The 21108-nt window shown below is 56.4% G+C and overlaps 1 protein-coding gene across 1 annotated transcript; it reads left to right on the forward strand.

The window, feature by feature from the left end:
* Positions 1-1378: 1378 nt before the first annotated feature.
* Positions 1379-18731, forward strand: BTBD2 (BTB domain containing 2; the record flags this gene model as incomplete). The annotated part of the gene is made up of 9 exons (XM_081092235.1): positions 1379-1749; positions 11056-11175; positions 12296-12452; positions 13376-13481; positions 13764-13961; positions 15927-16119; positions 16376-16463; positions 16853-16999; positions 17658-18731. The coding sequence occupies 9 exons, from the start codon at positions 1379-1381 to the stop codon at positions 17817-17819; spliced, it is 1542 nt and encodes a 513-aa protein (XP_080948361.1). The 3' UTR covers positions 17820-18731.
* Positions 18732-21108: the final 2377 nt, after the last annotated feature.

Raw genomic sequence — 21108 nt, forward strand, 5'->3', positions numbered from 1 at the left:
TCTATCCCGAATGTGGGGCATGCAGGAGGCAGCTGTTTGATGATTCTCTCTCATCATTGATGTTTCTATCTCCCTTCCCTTCTTTGAAATTTAAATAAAAACATATATATATATATATATATATATATATATATATATATATATACATATATGTGTGTGTGTGTGTGTGTGTGTATATATATATATATATATATATATATATACACTTATCAATTCTTCCTGACCACTGAAGTAGCCTTTAATCAATTTTCCACCAAAATTTTGTGTGTAGCTGTAGCCAGTGTGGCTCAGTTGGTTGGAGTGTCTTCTGGTATACCAGAGGCTGCAGGTTCGATTTCTGGTCAGGGCACATACATAGGTTGGTTGTTCAACCCCCAGTCGAGACATGTACAGGAAGCCATGGATCAATATTTCTCTCTCTTCCCCTCTCTCTAAAAATCAATAAAAACATATCTTCCCTCAAGTGAGGATTTAAAAAAAAATGACTAAAGTCTGAATCTGTAATTATCCTCAAAAAGCAAGAATCCGGACTTCCACTCTTTCTCGAATCACTAGCCACACCTGGTTTTATTTGGATGAGCCATTTTTCCGCATCCCCAGGTAAACAGCCGATAGCCCCTTACCAAAGGGTATCTGTTCAGGGTGACACCAACTACAGGAAAAGATTCTGCTCTTTGTAAAACACAAAACAAAACAAACACGGAAGAAGACAAATACGCACGGGAGAGCGGATACTCATTTCCCCTGTATTTTTTCTTGCATTTGCAAGCGCCCACCTTTGTTTTTCACACCTGTATTGCATGAGCGAGGCTGCAGGGGTTGGGCTGTAGGGCCATGGGACCGGCCCATAGGAAGCACAGAGCACCCCGCGATGCGGCAGCATCACCCCTCCTCGGCGCCCTCGGCCCCCTGTGCAGTGGGGTCCCCTCCCCCGGGCAGGCAGACCCCTCAGGCTGAGGGCTGGGGTCCCGGATCTGGGGCCCAAGCTCTGGGTTGGTCTTGATTTGGGATCTGGGACCCAGGGACCGGGTTAAGTGTCTGGATCGGGGTCTGATGATTTTAGACATGGAGTCTGGGGTCGGGAGTTTGGGGTCCGGAGCGAGTGGGCCGGGGTCTGAGGTCGGGGGTCCGGGACGGGTCCTGGAGGCGGGATTTGGGTCTGGAGCCCGAAGTGAGGGGTCTAGAATCGGGGTGTGGGCCTGAAGTGGGACATCTAGCGCGTGGGGACACAGGTCTGAGGATGGGGTCTGCAGGACCGGATGTGGACCGTCCCCGACTGGTCCCGCCCGCCCCACCCCCTCTCCTCGCCCCGCCCCCTCCCGCGCCGGCCCCGCCAGACAGGCCCGCCCCGCCCGCCCCGCGGCGCCGCACCGACAAGATGGCGGCGGGTGGGAGCGGCGGCCGCGCGTCGTGCCCGCCGGGGGGTGTCGGGGCGGGCGCGGGGGGCGGCCCGGGTCCCAGCGCCAACGCCGCCCCCGCCCCCGGCAACGCGGCCGCCGCCGCCGCCTCGGCCCCCGCCGCCCCCGGGGCGCCCCCTCCGGGCGCGGGGCCGGGCGCGCAGGCCGTGGCGGGCGGGGAGCGGGCGGCCGAGGAGCCGGCGGCGCTGCTGCGCGAGCCGGTGTACAACTGGCAGGCCAGCAAGCCCACGGTGCAGGAGCGCTTCGCCTTCCTCTTCAACAACGAGGTGCTGTGCGACGTGCACTTCCTGGTGGGCAAGGGGCTCGGCGCGCAGCGCATCCCGGCGCACAGGTGGGCCGCCCGGGGCCGCCCCGCCCCCGCCCCCGACCCCGGCCCGGACCCCCTCCCGGGACCGCACCCCGGGGCCGCCCCGACCCCGCACCCCGCACCCCGCACCCGGCCCGGACCCCCCTCCCGGGACCGCCATCCCGGACCCGACACCCGCAGCGTCATCTCCGGGAGCGCGGAGCCGCCGTCCGGCCCCTGCCATCCCAGCATCCGCCCTCCCCGAGACCCCGAGGCCCCCCAGCGGGACCCAGGACCCTGCGAGGACCCGTCACCCTCTCGGGCCCCCCAGGACCCGGCCCACTCCCTCCCCCGGGCCGCGTCAATCCCGGGCCCTGCGATCCTGCCAGGCCCCCATCCCCCGGCCTCCAGGCAGCAGCCGTCCCGGGCCCCAGGATGCCCGTCCCCCCCTCCCCCGCTCCGCGTCCATCGAAGATCCCGCACCCGCGGCCCTGGCCCTGGCATCCTGCCCCCGTGACCTCCGCCCAGCGTCCCATCCTCTCCGTCTGTGCCCCCCAGACTCGGAACCACATAGCCCCTCCCAGGCCCCCGCCTCACCCCCTCCCCGGCTGTGACCCCTCAGCCTCTGCCCCCCGCCCCCAAGTCCCTGACCCCTTCCAGCCCTCTGACCCAGTCCCTGACTTCCCCAGCCCCTGCACCCACCCCCAGGTCTCCCCTCTGGAAAAGGGGGCATTGTTGGTCTAGGCCCCATCCTTCCGCTAGTTTCCGGGGTGCAGCCCCCAGACCATGGGCTGGGTGGGCTGATGTTAGACACCATTCTGCCCACTCCTGGCCCCTCTGATCCTGATCCCCATTGCACCCCAGGACCTCAGTGGGGAAGGCTGGGGGGTCTCTCCCGGGGAGGCGGGTGGGGGCTTCCCTGCTCTCCTCTGGCAGCTCCCCCAACCTGCTGCGAGGGTCCTCCCACCTCCGGGACCTGTGACGGTTACCCTGCGCCTTTGAGAGTCCTCCTGGCTTCATGGCTGTTCATATATGATTGGCCTGGATTCCTGTCCTCGAAGGTTCAGGGTCCCCAGGACCCCCCATGGCTCCGCCCTCCCTGTCATCCGTGTGGGCGGCCCTTCCAGACCCCTGGCCTTCCTCAGGCCTCTGGCCCCTAAATGCTCCTCCCTCCAGGCCACCCGCCGGCCCACCCGCCGGCCCACCCGCCCCCTGAGGAGGCCTGGGGATGGGCTGCTCAGTGCGGCCGGCAGCCCTGCCTGTGAGGGAACCTCAGGGTTTTTGCTGGAGGGACTGGGGGACCTTGGGACAGGCTTAGTTGTGCTGGAAGGTCCATTGGCTGGTGGCAAAATGGGGACAAAAGGTTGGGCCCGAGGAGCCCTGGAGGGAAGCAGGAGAGGGGGCTGCTGGCCCGAGCCTGGGCTCTGGGGGGAGATGGAGGACAGCTGAAGGACAGGTGTGACACTTCGCGAGGATTTCTGAGAGCAGGAGGAGGCGCGGCCTGGGGTGATGACAGGCTGACCTGCTCCGGGGTAGGCACCCCTGAGCACGTGGTGCTGAGCGGCGGTGGGGGGCAGAGGGGGGAGGGAGGGCTCCTGACTCAGGGAGGTGAGGCCTGGAGCCCAGAGGAGCTGGGCAAGAGGGAGGCCACGCGAGGCCTACGCAGGGGGAGCGAGGGGCCGTGGGCTGCAGTGGCCGAGTCTGCTTTGGCGGGTAGAATGGGGACAGGCTTGGTGGGGACAGCAGAAGTGGATGCAAAGGGTTCATCTCTGGGGGAGGCACACCCTGTGATGTGCTGAGGAGGTGACTTGGCAGTTGAGGGAGAGTGGGGACCATGGCGGGGTCCCCTGGACTCCTGGCTTGCGCGTCCTGTCCCAGGGGAGGACAGGCGTGGGGTGGCACCTTGTGTTGGAGGGACTGCGACACCCGGGAGAGCTGGCCAGAGGCTGTGTGACCAGGGCTGTGCCTTGGGGGGGGGGGGGCGGTCTGTGATGTGCAGGGCTCCATGATGACGGGAGTGGGTGGGTCATGTGGACAGAGCAGGAGGGGTGCTTAGGAATGACAGCAGAGAGCCGTCCTGAAAGTGGGGTGCAGGCTCTTCTGGTGTGGGGGTGCATGCCTGCATCCCGACGTTCACCATCAGACTGGCCTACCCCCTGGATTTGTCACTTTCTCATGCCAGCAGCTCTCTGCCTGGCTTCCCTGGCACCCATGCCAGTCCCCCCAGGGCCTGAAAGCTCCCTGACCCTGTGTACTTGAAGTCTGGATGGCACTTTTCTTGTCCTATTGCCCCGGCGTTGATGCCCTGCTCGATGGGTTCCCCAATGGAAGGTTCTAGTTCTTTTTCTTTTTAGTCTTTGGTTTATTATTTCATACAACGTGTTAAAATGTTATCTGCCGTGTTAGGTGGCTGACGGCCCAGTGAGTGACCCTGGGTTCACTGTGCCTCAGTTTCCCTACCTGTGAACTGGAATGGACCACTCAGATGCCTGTGTCCTGGGCTGCTGGGAGGATTGACTCTGTGACCCAACCATGTGCTTGTCACAGTGGCCCGTGGCTCCTCTAAGGCAGTGGTCGCCAGCCTTGCGGACCTCACGGATCACCCGTGTTCCTCGGACCGCCGCTTTGGTGACCGCCGCTCTAAAGGATCCGGGGCCTTAGATGAAGGCAGGGGCATGACCCAGTGTAGAGTTAGCGTCCTGGAGGCCACACTGATGGAGAGCGACCACCGAGCACATGCGAGTGAGCCCGGAGAAGAGTGGTCTGGAGAGTTCCTGGTCGTGTGGGGGGCATCCTCCGGCTGGGCCTCGTCCCACCCTCCTGAGCGGCTGGCGTTGGGGACCTGACGTAAAGAATCTAGTGGAGCCCTGGCTGGTGTGACTGGTTTGGCATCATCCCGGACACCAAAAGGTTCCCGGTTTAATTCCCAGTCAAGGCACATGCTCAGGTTGCAGGCTCGGTCCCTGGTAGGGAGCGTGCAGGAGGCAGCTGGTGGATGTCTCTCTCTCTCTTTTCCTCTCCCTTTCTAAAAAATCTTAAAAAAAAAAAAAAAAAAAGAATTGAGTGGAAAGTGGACCCTTCCTCAGCCAGGTGGTCAAGGGTCCATCGCGGGGTGATGTTTGTTGTATGTGTGTCAGGGACCCCGAGGGGATATGATGAGAAGGGCGCCTCACCTGGGTGTGCTTTCCCCCCAAAACTGTAGCCCTGATACAGCGGGCTTCGTGGTGGACCCTCCAGAAGATATGTTCACATCCCGATTCCCAGAACCAGTAATTGGGACCTTATTTAGAAAAGGAACTTTGCAGATGTAAGTTAGGGTCTCAGGATGAGCTCCTGGCCCCGGAGGGCCCTAACCTCAGTGACAACGCCCTGACGAGGGGCAGCAGGCGGCCATGTGGGGACAGCGGCAGAGACGGGGAAGTGGCCATAGGCCCAGGGACACCGGAGCTCCCAGAAGCTGGCAGAGGCAGGACGGGACCCTCCTGGGGCCCCTGGAGGGAACGTCGCCCTGTGACACCTTGAGTCTGGAAGTCTGGCCTGCGCACTGGGAGAGGAAATCCCAGTTCGCAGCACTTTGGGCAGCAGCCCCAGGGAACCAGGCTCTTCTAATTAGGAGGAAACACACAGCAAGCCCCGCAGGGAGGTCTGCAGGACTCAGCCCTTGCTCCTCCAGACTGCCCAGGGTGTGAAGACCAGGGGGAGCCTGGGCAGCCCAAGGGGCAACTCCCTGCCACATGGGATCCTGGAAGGGGTTCTGGGGCAGAACATTGGTGCTGGAACTGGTGACTTGGGGACAAAGCTGAGGTGAACTTTAAAAAGCAGTAAGGGCTTGTATGGCTCCATGGCTGAGTGTTGACCTATGAACCAGGAGGTCACGACTCAATTCCCAGTCAGGGCACATGCCCAGGATGTGGGCCCTATCCCCAGTGTGGGGCGTGCAGGGGGCACCAATCCATCTGTGAGTCTCTCATCACTGATATTTTTCTCTCCCTCTTCCTCTCTGAAATCAATAAAAATATGTTTTGAAAAATAATAAAAAAATAAAAAGCAGTAAGAGAGGGACTAATTTTAAGGTGTGGACTGGCCCACCAGCTCCCAGGTCCCAGCTTAGGGTGGTCATGGCTGGGGTTCAGTTTGGCCCCTGAACTCTGGGTGCAGTTGGGCCTGGGGCCCTGGTACGGTGGTTGGCATTTGTGACAGTGGAACGGGCTGGCCCTGGCCCTGGATAAGCTCATGTCCTGTCTCCTGCTCTGCTTAGCTTTGTAGCCCTTACCCCATCACCCCATGTTGTGCTTTTTTTCTCATAGCTCTTTTTTCTAACTTTCCAAAGCTTGAAGTCTATATTATGTTGTCCGTGGCTTTCTGTGAGCAAGGCTTTGCCTATCTCCTTCTGTTCTGCATCCCAAGTGCCCAGGAGAATGGTTGGCATACAGTAGGTATTCAATAAATACATGTAGGCCCTACCTGCCAGAATAAAATGTGTAATTCTCTCTCAGGACTAGCTCTGAGGAAATAGTGAATGTCTTCAGGGTAGCACATTTGTGGACATACTAATTTGGTGGTCCCACAAAATTAACCTGATGGCAAATGTAGCCATGCCAAGGAGTTTATTTATTTATTTATAATCTATTTTTATTTATTTCAGAGAGAGATGGAAACATCAATGATAAGAGGAAATCATTGATTGGCTGCCTCCTGCACGCCCCCCTACTGGGGACAGAGCCTGCAACCCGGGCATGTGCCCTTGACCAGAATTGAACCCCGTACCCTTCAGTCTGCAGGCTGACACTCTATCCACTGAGACAAACCAGCTAGGGCCATACCAAGGAACTTAGAATGTGTCCGGGGTTTCTTTCGTGGCATTGACTGGCTTCTGTGTTCTCAGTCCAGTGATGCCTTTTTCTACGACAGTGGCTCCGTGGTGTGGTTTGAGAATGCTGAGGAAGTTCTTCCCGATTTTATTTTGTGTCAAGACTTCCAGCTGGTCCAGTATATGGGCTCTTCCAGAATCAGTCACCCATCGGTTCATCCCTTCAGCCCACAGCCACTGAAGCATGATGCTAACAGAAAAGTCTCTGCCCTGTGGAATGCACCTTCTAGCACAGCAGCAGCAGACATATGTAAAAGCCAGATAGTAAATGTTTTTGGTGGGATGCATGGTCTCCATCCCAATTGCTTAATTCTGCCTTCACAACGCAAAAAGAATAACACATAAATGAATGAACATGGCTGTGTTCCAATAAAACTTTATTTACAAAAGCAAGTGGAGGGCCGAGTTTGCTGGCCTTTGGTCTAGTTGTTCCTTAATGATCTTGATAATCGTCAAGTGCTGAAGCAATTTAGTGGGGAATTGGTCTGGGTTGGGGAGAACTAATAGTTAAACTATGGAGTATATCTGGGGATATAATATCTTTATCCATTTATTCAGGGGTCCTTACAGAAATTTTGTCGTGCCCTATCTGGTTTGACTCAGTGGATAGAGTGTCAGCCTGTGGACTGAAGTGTCCCAGGTTTGATTCCGGTCAAGGACACATGCCCGGGTTGCGGGCTCGATCCTCAGTGGGGAGCCTGCAGGAAGCAGCCAATCAATGATTCTCTCATCATTGATGTTTCTATCTCGCCCTCTCCCTCTCTGAAATCAATAAAAGTATATTAAAAAACAGTACTATATTAAAATTTTTTTTTGTCGTTTTCATCATTGTATAGCTCTTGCACATTTATTGCTGAGTGTTTGCTTAGGTGTTTTGTTTTTATTTCTCTGTTATGAATAATTTTTTCTCTATTATGTTTTTCTACCTGATTATTGCTGGGAAGCTTTAGATTTTAGGGCATATTTATTTTTATGTGATTTGAATGATTTCTTTCCAAACTCTCTTGGTGTTCTTAATTGTTTAGGGAACTTTGGACTGGCCCTATGCATTAGATTTTTCCGTGCCAAGGGGAATATTCTAGATCTATGCTCTCTGGGACTAGTCATAGGTGGCTCCTGCGTACTTGTAATGTGGCTGTCGCAGTCCATGAATGGAACCTTTTATTTACTTTAATTTTAATTTAAACTTAAATAGCCTTGTGTGGCCAGTAGAAAACATTGGCAGTGCAGGCTTAGAGTTTTAAAATATAGAATAATTTTTATGGGCAAATCGTTTCTCACCTTTTCGTATTTCTGCCTCTTCTATTTTTCGGTTCTTACTGCACTTCGGACCCCAGGGTGTTGCTCCATCACAGGGGTGACAGCAAAGCAGTCTCGGTGATTTTCAGTTACATGTGAGCCCCAAGATTGGTTTCCCACAAATTCTCGTTAACAAGGTCCGGAACCTTCTTTCTGTTCATTTGCTCAGTTTCAGGAATTGTGGGTGTGGGGTATTATCAAGTGTTTTGCTGGCTTTGGGTTATTTGATCTGATGACTGTGTCGAAAGTTTATATGATTGTCAACTGTCACAGCCCAGCTTTAGAGCACCTGTCCCCCCAAAAGGTTCCCACTCCCATCCCGAGCCCAGGCAGCTGCTGACCCCTCTGCTTTCCGCCTCTGGTTTTGCTCTTTTAGCGGAATGCTGCTGAGATCCATCCAGGCCGTCGTGTGTCTGTCTCAGTGACTCATTTCTTTTTCTTGCTAAAGTAGAATGACTTCCTCCTGCCGAATGCCCGTGTGGTGGGACCATCGTTTGTCCATCCCCAGTGCGGGTGTGAGCTGCTTCAGGGTTTCACCGTCAGGAACACGCTGCCGCGAACCCCGTGCCCAGATCTGTGCGGAGATACAGCTCCTCTTCTCTTAGGCAAAGGCCGGGGTGGACAGACGCCTCTCAGGCTAACGCTTACCTTTGACCTGGTAAGAGGCCGCCTTTCCAAGCAGCCACGCCATCGCCCGCCCTGCAGGGCCGGGGCTCCGTGGGGCCCTGTGCCGGTGGGCGCGTTTCCAGAGCAGCGTGTGCGAGCGGTGGTGCTGTTTCCAAAATCCTGCTAGAACCCCCGTGGGGCCGTCTGAGCTGGGCTGCTCTTGGGCGGAACATTTTATCTTTCTTCATGAGGCAGTTTGCAGTTGTGTCTTTCCAGGAAATAGTTGTCTCAACTGGTTGCCATGAAGTTGTTTTAAAGCCCTTTCCTGCCGAAACCGGTTTGGCTCAGTGGATAGAGCGTCGGCCTGCGGACTGAAAGGTCCCGGGTTCGATTCCGGTCAAGGGCATGTACCTGGGTTGCGGGCACATCCCCAGTGGGAGATGTGCAGGAGGCAGCTGATCGATGTTTCTCTCTCATCGATGTTTCTAACTCTCTCTCTCCCTTCCTCTCTGTAAAAAATCAATAAAATATATTTTAAAAAAAGCCCTTTCCTTTTGGGTCCACAATGACGGTCCCACTTTTGTCCCTGAGTTTGGTAACGTGTGTCACACTTTTCTTTCTTGGCCAGTGCAACTCAAGTTTTAGTCATTGATTTCTCTTCAAAGAACAACAGTTTTGGTTTTCTTCATTTTCCCATTTAATTTCCTTAATCCCTGCTCCCACTTTTATGGATTCCTTCTTTTATAAAATGTTTTAAAAATATTTGTATTGATTTCAGAGAAGAAGGGAGAGGGAGAGAGAATCATTGATCGGCTGCCCCCCCCCCCCCCCGCCCCAGGATCAAGCCCGCACCCCCCAGGCATGTGCCCTGACCGGGAATCGAACTGTGACCTGGTTCCTGGGTTGACACTCAACCACTGAGCCACACCGGCCAGGTGCTCTTCCTCCTCTGGGCACTGTTTCTGCTTTGTGTGCTGTGGGACTCTGTTCCTTGGGGTGGCGTTGGTAACCGTTACCTGGTCCTGGTGGCTGCCCCTGTTCACGTGAACTGCTCGTCTTCATGTCCTTTCTGTCTGATGCTAAGGCAGCCCCACCAGCTCTCCCGGCTTCCGTTCACTGGAATGTCTTTTCCATCTTTCTGTTTCATCCCCTTTGTGTCTTTGGATGTTAAGCAGTGATGTGTGTCCTCGGTGTGTCATATCAGGAGGCTCCTGATGTCTGTTTGTCCCATCTCACGTGATGTGAGCTTGAGACAGACAGTGGGAGAGAAGAGCCCCTGGTCCAGCATCCCGCCCCAGGTTGGTTTGACCCGGTCTATGGGAGGGCGACCCAGGCACCGAGCAGAGGCCGGGAGGTGCGATGTGGGACTGGCTCTGTGATATCTGCGGACTTTGGACGTTTCTGACTGGGGTGGCTGCTCAGAGCCCAGCATTTGCCACAGTGGAGATCCTGGGAAGGGGCCTGATACAGGAGCTTTGCAGAGCTGGAGATGGGCGCTCTGCAGTGAGCCGGCCGCCAGCTCTGGCTCCGGAGTGGTCTCTGCTTCCCTGGGGACAGAGGATGGACAGCACAGTGGGTGGCACCGTCCTCAGTTGGTCTCACACCCGTATCCTCTGGCCCCGTGGATGGGTCCTACGAGGGTTCACAGTTGGCTGGAGGGCAGGCTGGGTCCTCACAGCTGAAGACCCAGGCAGGAGGCTGGAGTGGGTGAGTCCTCTCAGCAGCATTTACAGGTCTCACAGCCGCTGCCTCCTGTGCTCCTGCCATTCCCGTGACCTCGACGCCCTGCCCCACCCACGCAGCGAGCTCAGTTGTCCCTGCCAGGCCTTTCCTGACCCTCACTCCCCTCACCGCCCTGCGTTCTTCTCCTTTCTGGTTCCCTATCAGGCCATCTGCGCCCTTGACCTGTGTCTGCCTTCTTCCAAGGAGGCAGGAGCCCTGGTGTCCAAAGCCCGAGCACAGGGGAGATGTGTGAGTAAGCGAGTGAGGGTGAATGAATGAGTGCATGTGTGCATAACTGAGCGAGTGGGTGACCGAGTGAATGGATGAATGGAGGAGGGAGCTGGCAGAGGCATTAAGCCGTCTGCCCTGGGGGACATGATTTCACCCCCTGTTGCTATTGGTCCATCGAATGCCCCTCTTGCTCTGCAATGCCTTTCTTCTGGAAGCATCTGCCACCAGGATGCTCTGGGCATGGTGTCTGTTTGTGTGGGGTGAGCCTCTGGTCCAGCATCCCGCCCCAGGTTAGTCTAAGGCAGGGTTTGGCCGGGTGCTATGGGAGGGCGACCCAGGCACCGAGCAGAGGCCGGGAGGTGCAATGTGGGACCAGCTCTGTGATGTCTGCGGACTTTGGAGGCTTCTGAGTGGGGTGGCTGCTCAGAGCCCAGCATTTGCCTGGAGATCCTGGGGAGGGGTCTGATAGAGGAGCCTTGCAGACCTGGAGATAACACCTCATGGGGAGAGTCTGGTGGGGACACTTGCCTTACACATCCCCACCCCTCCTTTCCACAGCCCCCGCTTGGGTGACAGGGTTAGGTGGGCCAACGGAGGGTAACCAGGTCTGCTCTTCACTCTAGGTTCGTGCTGGCCGTGGGCAGTGCTGTCTTTGATGCCATGTTCAATGGGGGCATGGCTACTACGTCCACCGAGATTGAACTGCCCGACGTCGAGCCGGCTGCCTTCCTGGCGCTACTCAAGTAAGACTTTCTGATGCTTCTCAACTGAGGGAACAGAATGGACAGCCTGATGGTTTAAAATGCCAGAAAACAGCCTGGCGGGTGTGGTTCAGTTGTTGAGCATCGACCCAGGAAACGAGGTCATGGGTTCGATTTCTGGTCAGGGCTCGATCCCCAGTAGGTGGCATGCAGGATGGCAGCCGATCAATGATTCTCTCTCATCATTGATGTCCCTCGCTCCCTCCCTCCCCCTTCCTCTCTGAAATCAATAAAAATATATTTACAAAAATAAGTAGAGATATTCATAAAAAAAAATAAAAAACAAAAGCAGGTGACAGGTTGCAGTCTGCCAAACCCTGCCTGAGGGTTGACTGTCCCTGTCTCTCCGTCTGTCTCTCTCTTGGTTTGGATGAACACTGCTCAGCGGCCTGAGAGGATCGGCACCGTCACTGTTGGTGTGAGGGGCTCACTGGTCCTTGGGTCTGTCCCCTCTGCACTGCTGACATTGGGGTGGGCCACTCTGAGGGAGGCCATCCTGGGTGCCATGGGGTACTGACAGCCTCCCTGCCTCCTGGGGTGCAGGTCTTCACCCCATGGGCCCCAGCTGCTAGGCTGTGTTTGGGCTCCATTTTGCACGCACACCTGCCATGTACAGGACTCTGATGTCTCCATGGCCTCACCGTTTTATTTTTGCCGACCTTCACTTCTGACCTACATTTAGTTGGGCCAATGGCAGGTGGTCATGGTGTCCACGAGAGTCTGTGATTTGTCCAGACCTCATTGAGCTGTGCTGTCAGGCCAGCTGTACAGGTTGGGTGATGTGGAGATGTCCCTGTGTGCCCGCCAAACCCGTGCTGGCCTTCAGCCCTGGTGTCCCGTATGGGAAAGGCACAGGCCTGTGGTAGACGTGTTCCCGTGTGGGCGTGTGGATGGTTTAGCTTCTCGCTGGTTCTCACTGGTAATGGCTTTTGCTGGGTCATGTCTTTAGGTTGGAGGGCAGCAAATGCTGGTTCTGGAAGGTCCCTCGGGGCCAGCCCAGCCGGCTGGAGGCCGGTTGGAGGCTCTTGCAGGGGGGCTGACGGCACCAGGGTCCCTAGGGCCCTGCCTATGACCACCCACATTTCCTCCCCCGCCCCCCCAGGTTTCTCTACTCGGATGAGGTTCAGATTGGGCCCGAGACGGTCATGACCACACTGTACACCGCCAAGAAGTACGCAGTGCCTGCCCTGGAGGCCCACTGCGTGGAGTTCCTGAAGAAGAACCTCCGGGCGGATAACGCCTTCATGCTGCTGACGCAGGTGCAGGAGCCTGGCTGGGGCACAGGTGGGGGGGTGGGTGGACGTCTGAGGTCTTGATGCCCTGGGAGTGCCCCATCCCTTTGCCTTGGGGGCCTCCTGAGTTTTCTAGGTGAGTTTCTCGGTGCCTTGGCAGCCTGTTGGCAGGCAGGGCTCCCACTAGCTTTGCCCTCTTCAGGGGCTCAGGTGAGGGGAGGCAGGCATTCATGTTTTTTTGAGAAGGACCCTTTTGGGCTCTGTGCAGTCAGCTGGCTCTGGTGGGCTGATGGGCTGTAGGGGACCAGGAGGCCTGGGCACAGGAGAGCATGGGGTGTGGGGGGTGCCCTCTCTGTGGTGAGTCACAGACAAATTAGATTGCAAATCCCTTGCTGAGGTGGCACCTGGGCCCGGGCCCTGACCAGCTACTCACTGAGTCGCTCTGAACTGCCAGGGTCGGAACTGTGGTGTGGGGCCTACTCCCAGGCATCTGCTGAGATGTGGGCCATGTGGAGTGTCTTCACCAGGCCTGGGCGGAGAACCGGTTAGACAGGGGTTAGCTTCCTGGGCAGAAGTGGTCAGAATCTTCTCTCCTCCCTGGCCCCCTGCCCTGTGTACCATTCCTGGTGGAACAATCTCAGATGGGCAGGGGCACAGCGCTTTTGTGTGGTCCTCTCCCCGGGGGCCCATCTCCCCGGGGTCAGCCCTGTCTGCTGCCTCTGCCTTCATCCCTTAACCACTACCGGCCCAGCAGGGCCCTTCCTTCACTGGACCCTCCACAGGCAGTGGTTACATAAGTCTGTAAACTTGGAAAACATCTCCCGGCCTCTGGGGTTGACACTGTGCGGGCACCCAGGCCCTAAGACTTGAAATTTGTGACAAGTTTTGAACCAGGACATCTGTCTCGGATCCTGTGTCGGGGCTGGCTGTTGAAGTGCTGTCCCCCGTAGGCCCGGCTGTTTGACGAACCGCAGCTTGCCAGCCTGTGCCTGGAGAACATCGACAAAAACACGGCTGACGCCATCACCGCAGAGGGCTTCACGGATATTGACCTGGGTAAGGCCTGTGGGCACCTGGGAGAGGTCACCTGATCTCCTGGGCTCCATCCTCAGAAGGCAGGGTGGCACTCCCCCTTCAGACGACCAGGTGGTGCGGGCCAGAGGGCTTCTGCCGGGTCCACCCCACTCTGCTGCTGTCAGTGACAGGATGGGGGATGGGCGTGGCCACGAGCCGGTGAAAGCTCAGTCACCAGCATAAGCAGAGGCTGTGCGGTGTGCCAACGACCCTCCCTGGCTGAGACCATGGCATCCACGTTGATGTGGCCCCCTGTCCCCGCAGACACACTGGTGGCCGTCCTGGAGCGGGACACGCTGGGCATCCGTGAGGTGCGCCTGTTCAGCGCTGTTGTCCGCTGGTCTGAGGCCGAGTGTCAGCGTCAGCAGCTGCAGGTGACACCTGAGAATAAGCGGAAGGTTCTGGGCAAGGCGCTGGCCCTCATCCGCTTCCCACTGATGACCATCGAGGAGTTCGCCGCAGGTAACGCTCAGGGGGAGCAGGAGCCGCTCCGGAGGGGCGTGACCTCCCAGGACCCTGAATGTGACTCAGTTGCATGCCCCCCCGGGTCTGGCACCAGCCATATGTCGGCCCGAGAACCCCGCCAGGAACAGTGTGGCCCTCTGTGCTAAGGACACGCCTCATGTTGATGGGAAGCTCGGACTGTTCACAAATGTGTAAACACAGCACGACCCACGATGTCATGCAGCCATCCCACATCTCGCTGTTTCCTTCCCGCTGTGTCTCCTGTGTCCACACACGTGTGTGAGTGTACCGGCCACTGAGGGTCCCTGTCTTGGGCTCACATCCCGGGGGCTGGGCTCCAGCTTCCGTGTCCTTGACAAGCCTGTGAAGGGGTGGGAAATGGCCGGGGTTGTGGAGACCCTGCTGCAGGGCCTGGGGTCTGGGCTGATGTGGTGGCCTTGACTGTGCCTCCTACCCCATGTGGATGCCCACATCTTGGGGCCATTTGAGCAGCTGACTTGGAACCCCATCCCCCAGGACTGGGCCTCCCTGTAATGTCAGTCTCCTGGCTGGTGCCAGCCTTAGCCTTGGAGCCAAACAGGCCTAGAAGGTTCTGGATGGGGCTCTGTGATGCAGGCCTGTGGCCAGTGCATATTGGCCCCCATCCACTTGAGGCCAGGAGCACCCCCCAGTCATAACCACCACAGATGTCTTCGTACCTCGCCTGGTGTCCCCTGAGAAACCCCTGGTGCAGCACTGGACTGCCCCGTACTAAGACACCTCCCTCTAGACTGGCTTTCACCTCTAAAGCCACTCTCCTCGAGATCCCCCAGCCTAGCTGGCTGCCAGAGCCCCCAGGTGGCCCTGTGACAGGACCCACCTTCTGGAAGTGTCATTCCCTCGCCCCCTGCCCCCCAGCGTGAAAGCGCTGGGAATGACTGTCCTGTGTTTGAGTTGGGCCTCTGGCCCTCCTTGTCGGTGGGCCCCACAGGCTCCGGCCCTGTCCCTCTGTGTCTCAGAGAATCCCCGGCTTATGTTCCACTGGAAAACACAAGCAGACACTTGAATCCCCTCTGGCTGCATGGTGGAGGTTGGATGTATTTCTCTTTCTGCATTTCCTATGCAGAGATTAAAAAACCAGTGGTCAACATTCTGCGTTCAGTCTTGTATCGTCCGTATTCACTGGCCCATAGGTGTGCCGAGCCCGTTGGGAAGGTCTCTGTTATGTGTTGGGCTGTGGGAGCTGTGAGTGGTGCTGTGGCCAACCTTCTGCAGAAATGGATTCCGAGTTAGAAAATAAGTCATTCTTGTAGAACTTGAGGCCCGAGTCCTGCCTTCTGACCTGGAGGTGGAAGAGCGATGAGCAGGGCATGTGTAAGGGTCCCAGGCCCCGGTTCCTGCCCCAGCCCTGCCTGTCCTTGTATGCATGTGGCCTCCATAGCCGCTGTCTGGATTCTCCCCTCCCCGCTCCCAGCCTAAGGCAGATCTGTCACCTCCCTGTCTGTCAGCACTGCCTGGCCAGGATTCCCCAGACCAGTGGTCGCCAACCGGTGGTCCGTGAGGTCCGGAAGGTTGGCGACTGCTGCCCCAGACCACTTTTAGCTACTGATGGCTCTGAGTGTGGACAGGCAGGTGCCACCTGTTCTGTCAACTAGGGGTGGGCTTGAAAGGTGGCCTTGGTACAGGCAGGGAGACCTGGGGCCATTTTGCCCAGTAAGCCAGCTAATCAAAGCATCAACCCCAGGTCGGCGTCGACTCCTCCCCAAGTGCCAGAGCAGAACAGTCCTATCTCAGGGCTGCCTGGACCCCTAACATTTTGCAGAAAATCCAACGTGACTTCTGAGGAGCTGTGGACTTGAGATGCCCATGCATTCCAGTGTCTTCTGTGTGCTGGGGTTCACCCCAGCCTTCCCTACCTTGTCCTTCCTCAACCTCAAGCCAGACCCCACCCCAGCCCGATCCACCTGCCCCCTGTGCCTGCAGGGCCTGCACAGTCAGGCATCCTTGTGGACCGCGAGGTGGTGAGCCTCTTCCTGCACTTCACCGTCAATCCCAAGCCCCGTGTGGACTTCATCGACCGGCCACGCTGCTGCCTCCGTGGGAAGGAGTGTAGCATCAACCGCTTCCAGCAGGTGGAAAGCCGCTGGGGCTACAGTGGCACAAGTGACCGCATCAGGTGGGTGTGGATGTGGGAATGGGTGGGCACTGGGCACAGGATGTTGGGTAGGGTTGCTGGGGATGGGATGGGGGAGCTGGTTGTCAGGAGTGAGGTAGTGAGCGTAGCCGCTGGGGGCCCTAGGAAGGGGCTCTAGGAGTCAGCCCCACCATGGGAGGTCTTCAGACCCCAGCGCCGAGGTGGAGGCCCCTGTGCCTGTGTGCTCTGGCTGGTTGCTGCCCTCTGGTTGAGTTTAGCACCTGTTGCTGTCCCTCAGGTTCTCGGTCAACAAGCGCATCTTTGTGGTTGGCTTTGGACTATATGGCTCCATCCATGGGCCCACAGATTATCAAGTGAACATCCAGGTACCCACCAGCCCTAACCCCACCTCCAGATCTAGGCCCCACCCTACATCAGGTCCCACCTGATCCCACCCCAGACCAGGCCCTGCCCCTTGTCCCACCCCAGTCCCACCCTTCCCATTGTGCCCCACCCTTCTCAGGACCCCCCTTCAGATCCCCATCTCTCCCCTGCTAGGGTCTGTGCCATGTCACACCCCATATGGAGGGAATGTCCTGGAGTCATTCCTTCGGAGGGGACTATGCCCCCACCCTATGGGTCACAGGCTGGATGGACCTTGTGCTGTCAGGCCTGGGGTGGCGTCTAGCCCTCCCTTACACCCCTGTGGAGCCCCATGAGTGGAGGCAGAGGGAGGGAGGCCTGGGTGAGAAGTCTCTGGCTTCTGCCCTTGCAGATCATCCACACAGACAGCAACACGGTGCTGGGCCAGAATGACACAGGCTTCAGCTGCGACGGCTCCGCCAGCACTTTCCGAGTCATGTTCAAGGAGCCGGTGGAGGTGCTGCCCAACGTCAACTACACAGCCTGTGCCACGCTCAAGGTGTGTCTGACCCTGCCCTGCCCCACACAGAACCCCGACTCTGACCCCAACTCTGATCCCTATTCATTTTCTTTTTACTTCATCTGTCTTTTGTGTTTAATTTTTGAACGGCTTAGAATTCTAGTTTGGGTAGTACAATAGTCCCACCTTATCTGTGGTTTTAGTTGTCCAGGGTCCAAAATTATTAAGTGGAAAATTCCAAAAATAATTCATTTTAAATTGTGGTGTGCCGTTTTGAGTAACACAATGAAATCTCACTGCCCCATTTCGTCCTATCCAGGACCCTGACCCTGATATTGACCCCCAAATCTGATCCCTGAACCCTATCCAAGACCCTGACCCCAACATCTGAACCTGACTCTGATCCCCAAACCCTATCCAGGACCACAATTCTGTCCCACGTTGACCTTAATTTTGACCCCTAAGCCCTACCCTGGAGTCTGCCATGACCTTCTACACTGACCTCAGCCTTGAAACCAGAATCTTCTCTCCAGGACCCTGAGCCCCCATTCACCTCGGAGGGCGTGGGGCTCAGAGGGGCTGGAGGACCTGCCACCCTGGGCCCACAGCAGACACTCTGGGGGGCTCTCCTGCCCTCTGCGCGGTGGCTGCCCGTCCTGGGGAGGGCGTCCTGATCACAATAGGCCCCGCCCCACAGGGCCCGGACTCCCACTACGGCACCAAAGGCCTGCGCAAGGTGACCCACGAGTCGCCAACCACGGGCGCCAAGACATGCTTCACCTTCTGCTATGCGGCCGGGAACAACAACGGCACATCCGTGGAGGACGGCCAGATCCCAGAGGTGATCTTCTACACCTAGGCGCCCAGACCCCACGTGGGCGTGCGGTCAGCAGCTCGAAGCCGCCTGAGACCAGTGGACCACCCCGCCCCACACCAGCCCCGGCAGACTCCCCACACCGTGTCTACCCCTGGCCACGTTTCTGGGCGTCTCTGTGGTGGTGAGCATGGCTGCCTGTTCAGAGGAGCCAGGAGGTGGCCAGGCAGGCAGGGCTGTGAGACACCCCTCAGGACCGGGAGTGAGGGGAGCCCCTGGGTGTGGCATCCCACCCACCACTCCTGCAGCTCTGGGCTGCCTGGCGGTGGGACCATGTAGGCCGTCATTTTGTTTGTGTAACTGCACATGGCAATGCATCTTGATCCCCCTTTGTTCACCTGGTAGGAGTAGGGTGTGGGAGCACCTCTCGTGCGTTTGATTGGGAGCTTCTGTTCCTTTCATTCTGGTCTGTTCACTGGGGTGCTCAGGCCACCCTGAGCTCGGGCCTCAGGATGCAGGCCTGAGCCCCAGGGGATAGGACCCTGGGGGTTTTGCACCCCTCAAGTCCTACAGGTTAGCTTTCCTGCCAGACTCCTCCCAGCCCTGCAGCTGAGGGCACAGGCCTCAGCAGGTCTGCTTGGGAGGGGCAGTGATATGGGCCAGCCACGTGGTCACGCCCCCCATTGGCTCATGGGGCCCAGGGGGCCCTGCCCATTTGCCCACCTGTACATACTGTCTCCCTACCCCCTACCCCATCCAACCCCCAAGTAAGCGCTCTGCCCAGAGGTGCTGGAGGGCGCAGCCCCTCCCCTTTACTCCCAGGTTCTCCCCATGTATTTCTGCCCATGATTCTTTCTGGAAACTGTGTTCTCCCTGAAGCCATGAAAGGTGTGCCCTCCTCACACCACCCCCCCCCCCCCAAATGATTTTTTTAAATAAAGGAAAAGAAACACCTGCTTTGACCTGCTATGTTTCTTCCTCTCGGAGCTGGCAGGACCCTGTAGCTCTGAGCCCTGGCACTGCTCCCTGTGGCTGTTCCCCCACTGTAAGAGGGGAGCCTGGGACCCCCACCTACATCTGAAATTGCTGCCTCCCAACAGTCCCCATCAGGAGGCATCCATAGTACATGGGGGACTCTGGGTAGGTTGGGGAGCCTCCCTGTGAATTCTGTCCTCTTCATGAAACCTCTGGGGCCTCGTGCTGCTGCTGCTGCATAACAGTGGGGGACCCTGAGGTGGGTGAGCAGCATGGCCATGGCCACCAGCAGGGAAGGCCACACTGGAACTGAGCCCAGGTGGGGCACCTTGGGGCCTCCTGGCACTTTCCCAATGTCAGTAGGGACTCTGCCTCAGTGAGCTGTGCAAGGATCTTATGGACTCTGCCCCCTGGACCAAGCGTGTGGCAGGCACCGGAAGTACTCAGCTTTGTCTCCAGGCCGCACCTGTGTAGGGTCAGGTAACCTGACCTGGGTAGCCTCCGCCTGTCTCTTAGCTGTCAAGACAATGTTCAGCATCCAAATTAAAATTACACAGCATGGCCCTAGCTGGTTTGGCTCAGTGGGTAGAGCATAATATTCAGACCCTGCAGATTGAAGGGTACTGGGTTCGATGCCGGTCAAAGGCACATGCCTGGGTTTCGGGTTCAATCCCCAATAGGGGGTGTACAGGAGGCAACCGATCAATGATTCTCTCTCATCATTGATGTTTCTATTTCTTCCTCTCCCTTCCTCTCTGAAATCAATATTTAAAAATATTAATAAAAAAATTAGAGAAAGAAAAAATAGAAAACAGGAACAAACTCAGGTATTTAAGAAATTAGAGTTATCAGAGAATGTATACATTCAAGATGGTGAAGGACATGAACAAAATAGATACACTAATGGAGAATTTCAACAGTTAGAATGTCTGTTTGACATTTTAGAACTGAAAAATGCAGTATCTGTGATGAAGAACCCAGTGGCAAGAGCAACAGAAGATAGGATTAGCCCTGACGGAGTGGCACAGTGATAAGAGCGTCAGCCTGTGGACTGAAGGGTCCCAGGTTTGATTTTGGTCGAGGGCACATGCCTGGGTTGCGGGCTCAATCCCCGGCCGTGGTCGGGGCACACGCAGAAGACAACCAATCGATGTGTCTCTCACATTGATGTTTCTCTCTCTGTCTCTCGCCCTCCCCTCCACTCTCTCTAAAAATCAATGGGAAAAATCCTCAGGTGAGAATGAATAAAAAAGATAAATATCCAAGGTGAACCAGCAAAAAGTAAGAAGAATGAAAAACAGAGCAAAGCATAGATGTGGCACCCAAGGGCCTAGCACCTGTCAGTGGAGTCCCAGATGGGGGTGGGAGAACACCACACAGGCTGTACAAGATATGACAGCTAAGCATGTTCCAAAGTCAATCAAGACTTCGATCCGACGGACAGCCTGGGGCCCGGTATATGGCCACGGACTTACAGTTCTGGACTCCATGCCTTGTCACAGCCAACAAGTAAATTCTACCTGTACATGACCTGGTGACCTGATCCTGGATCATGCAGGGGGTGGGCGAGAGCTAGCGCCTCCAAGGCCAAGCTGACTCTCCTCACCAGTGGAGGGGGCTCCCAAACCTGGGGCTGCGCCAGCCTCCGCCCTGAGAGCAACAGTGGCAGTGGCACTGACTCATCAGCCAGCAACTCTCTCCTAAGGGACAGCCAACCTATCGTTCGGCTTCAGCTGCTACCCATGAATGAGCAGATCTCGGAGCTGCAGATCTAGGACAAGCAGCCAGCAGAAGGGGCTTCATGTTTTCTGGGGATCTTTTGACCAGACTTGTGGAGGAGGGACTGAATCAGCTGCCATATAACACAGGGTGACCACTCCGACAGGGTACAGTAGGAAGGAGTGAAGTTTGAGAAGGGAAATTGTGGGGTCTAACATAATGAGAAGAGGCACTAGAAATACTGTAACTGAAGCTGTAAAGGTTCTTATCAAACACGGAGTTCTACCCAGTATTATCATCCTACTTGGTCTGTTCTCCACACCTCATGGTGCCAAATCAATCATTCAAGAGTTTCCAGAGATCACAATTTTAACTGCTGAAGTTCATCATCCTCTTACACCTACACATTTTGGACAGAAATACTTGGGAACAGATTAAGCTATTGAAGGAAAGTTAATTATATTGTATAATATTACAATTATATTTTACCCCGTTTTACTGATTCACATGAGAAATGGCAGAGAAAACTGTTAAAGATACTTTGTAATTTTTGGACATGGGGTATAGTAAAAAGAAAATATTTGAGGCTTATTTGTTTGGTTATTTCTTGATTGTTGGCACCAAATTCTAACAACAAAGC

Source organism: Myotis nattereri (assembly GCF_964212035.1).
Source record: "Myotis nattereri genome assembly, chromosome: 5".
Lineage (NCBI taxonomy): Eukaryota > Metazoa > Chordata > Mammalia > Chiroptera > Vespertilionidae > Myotis > Myotis nattereri.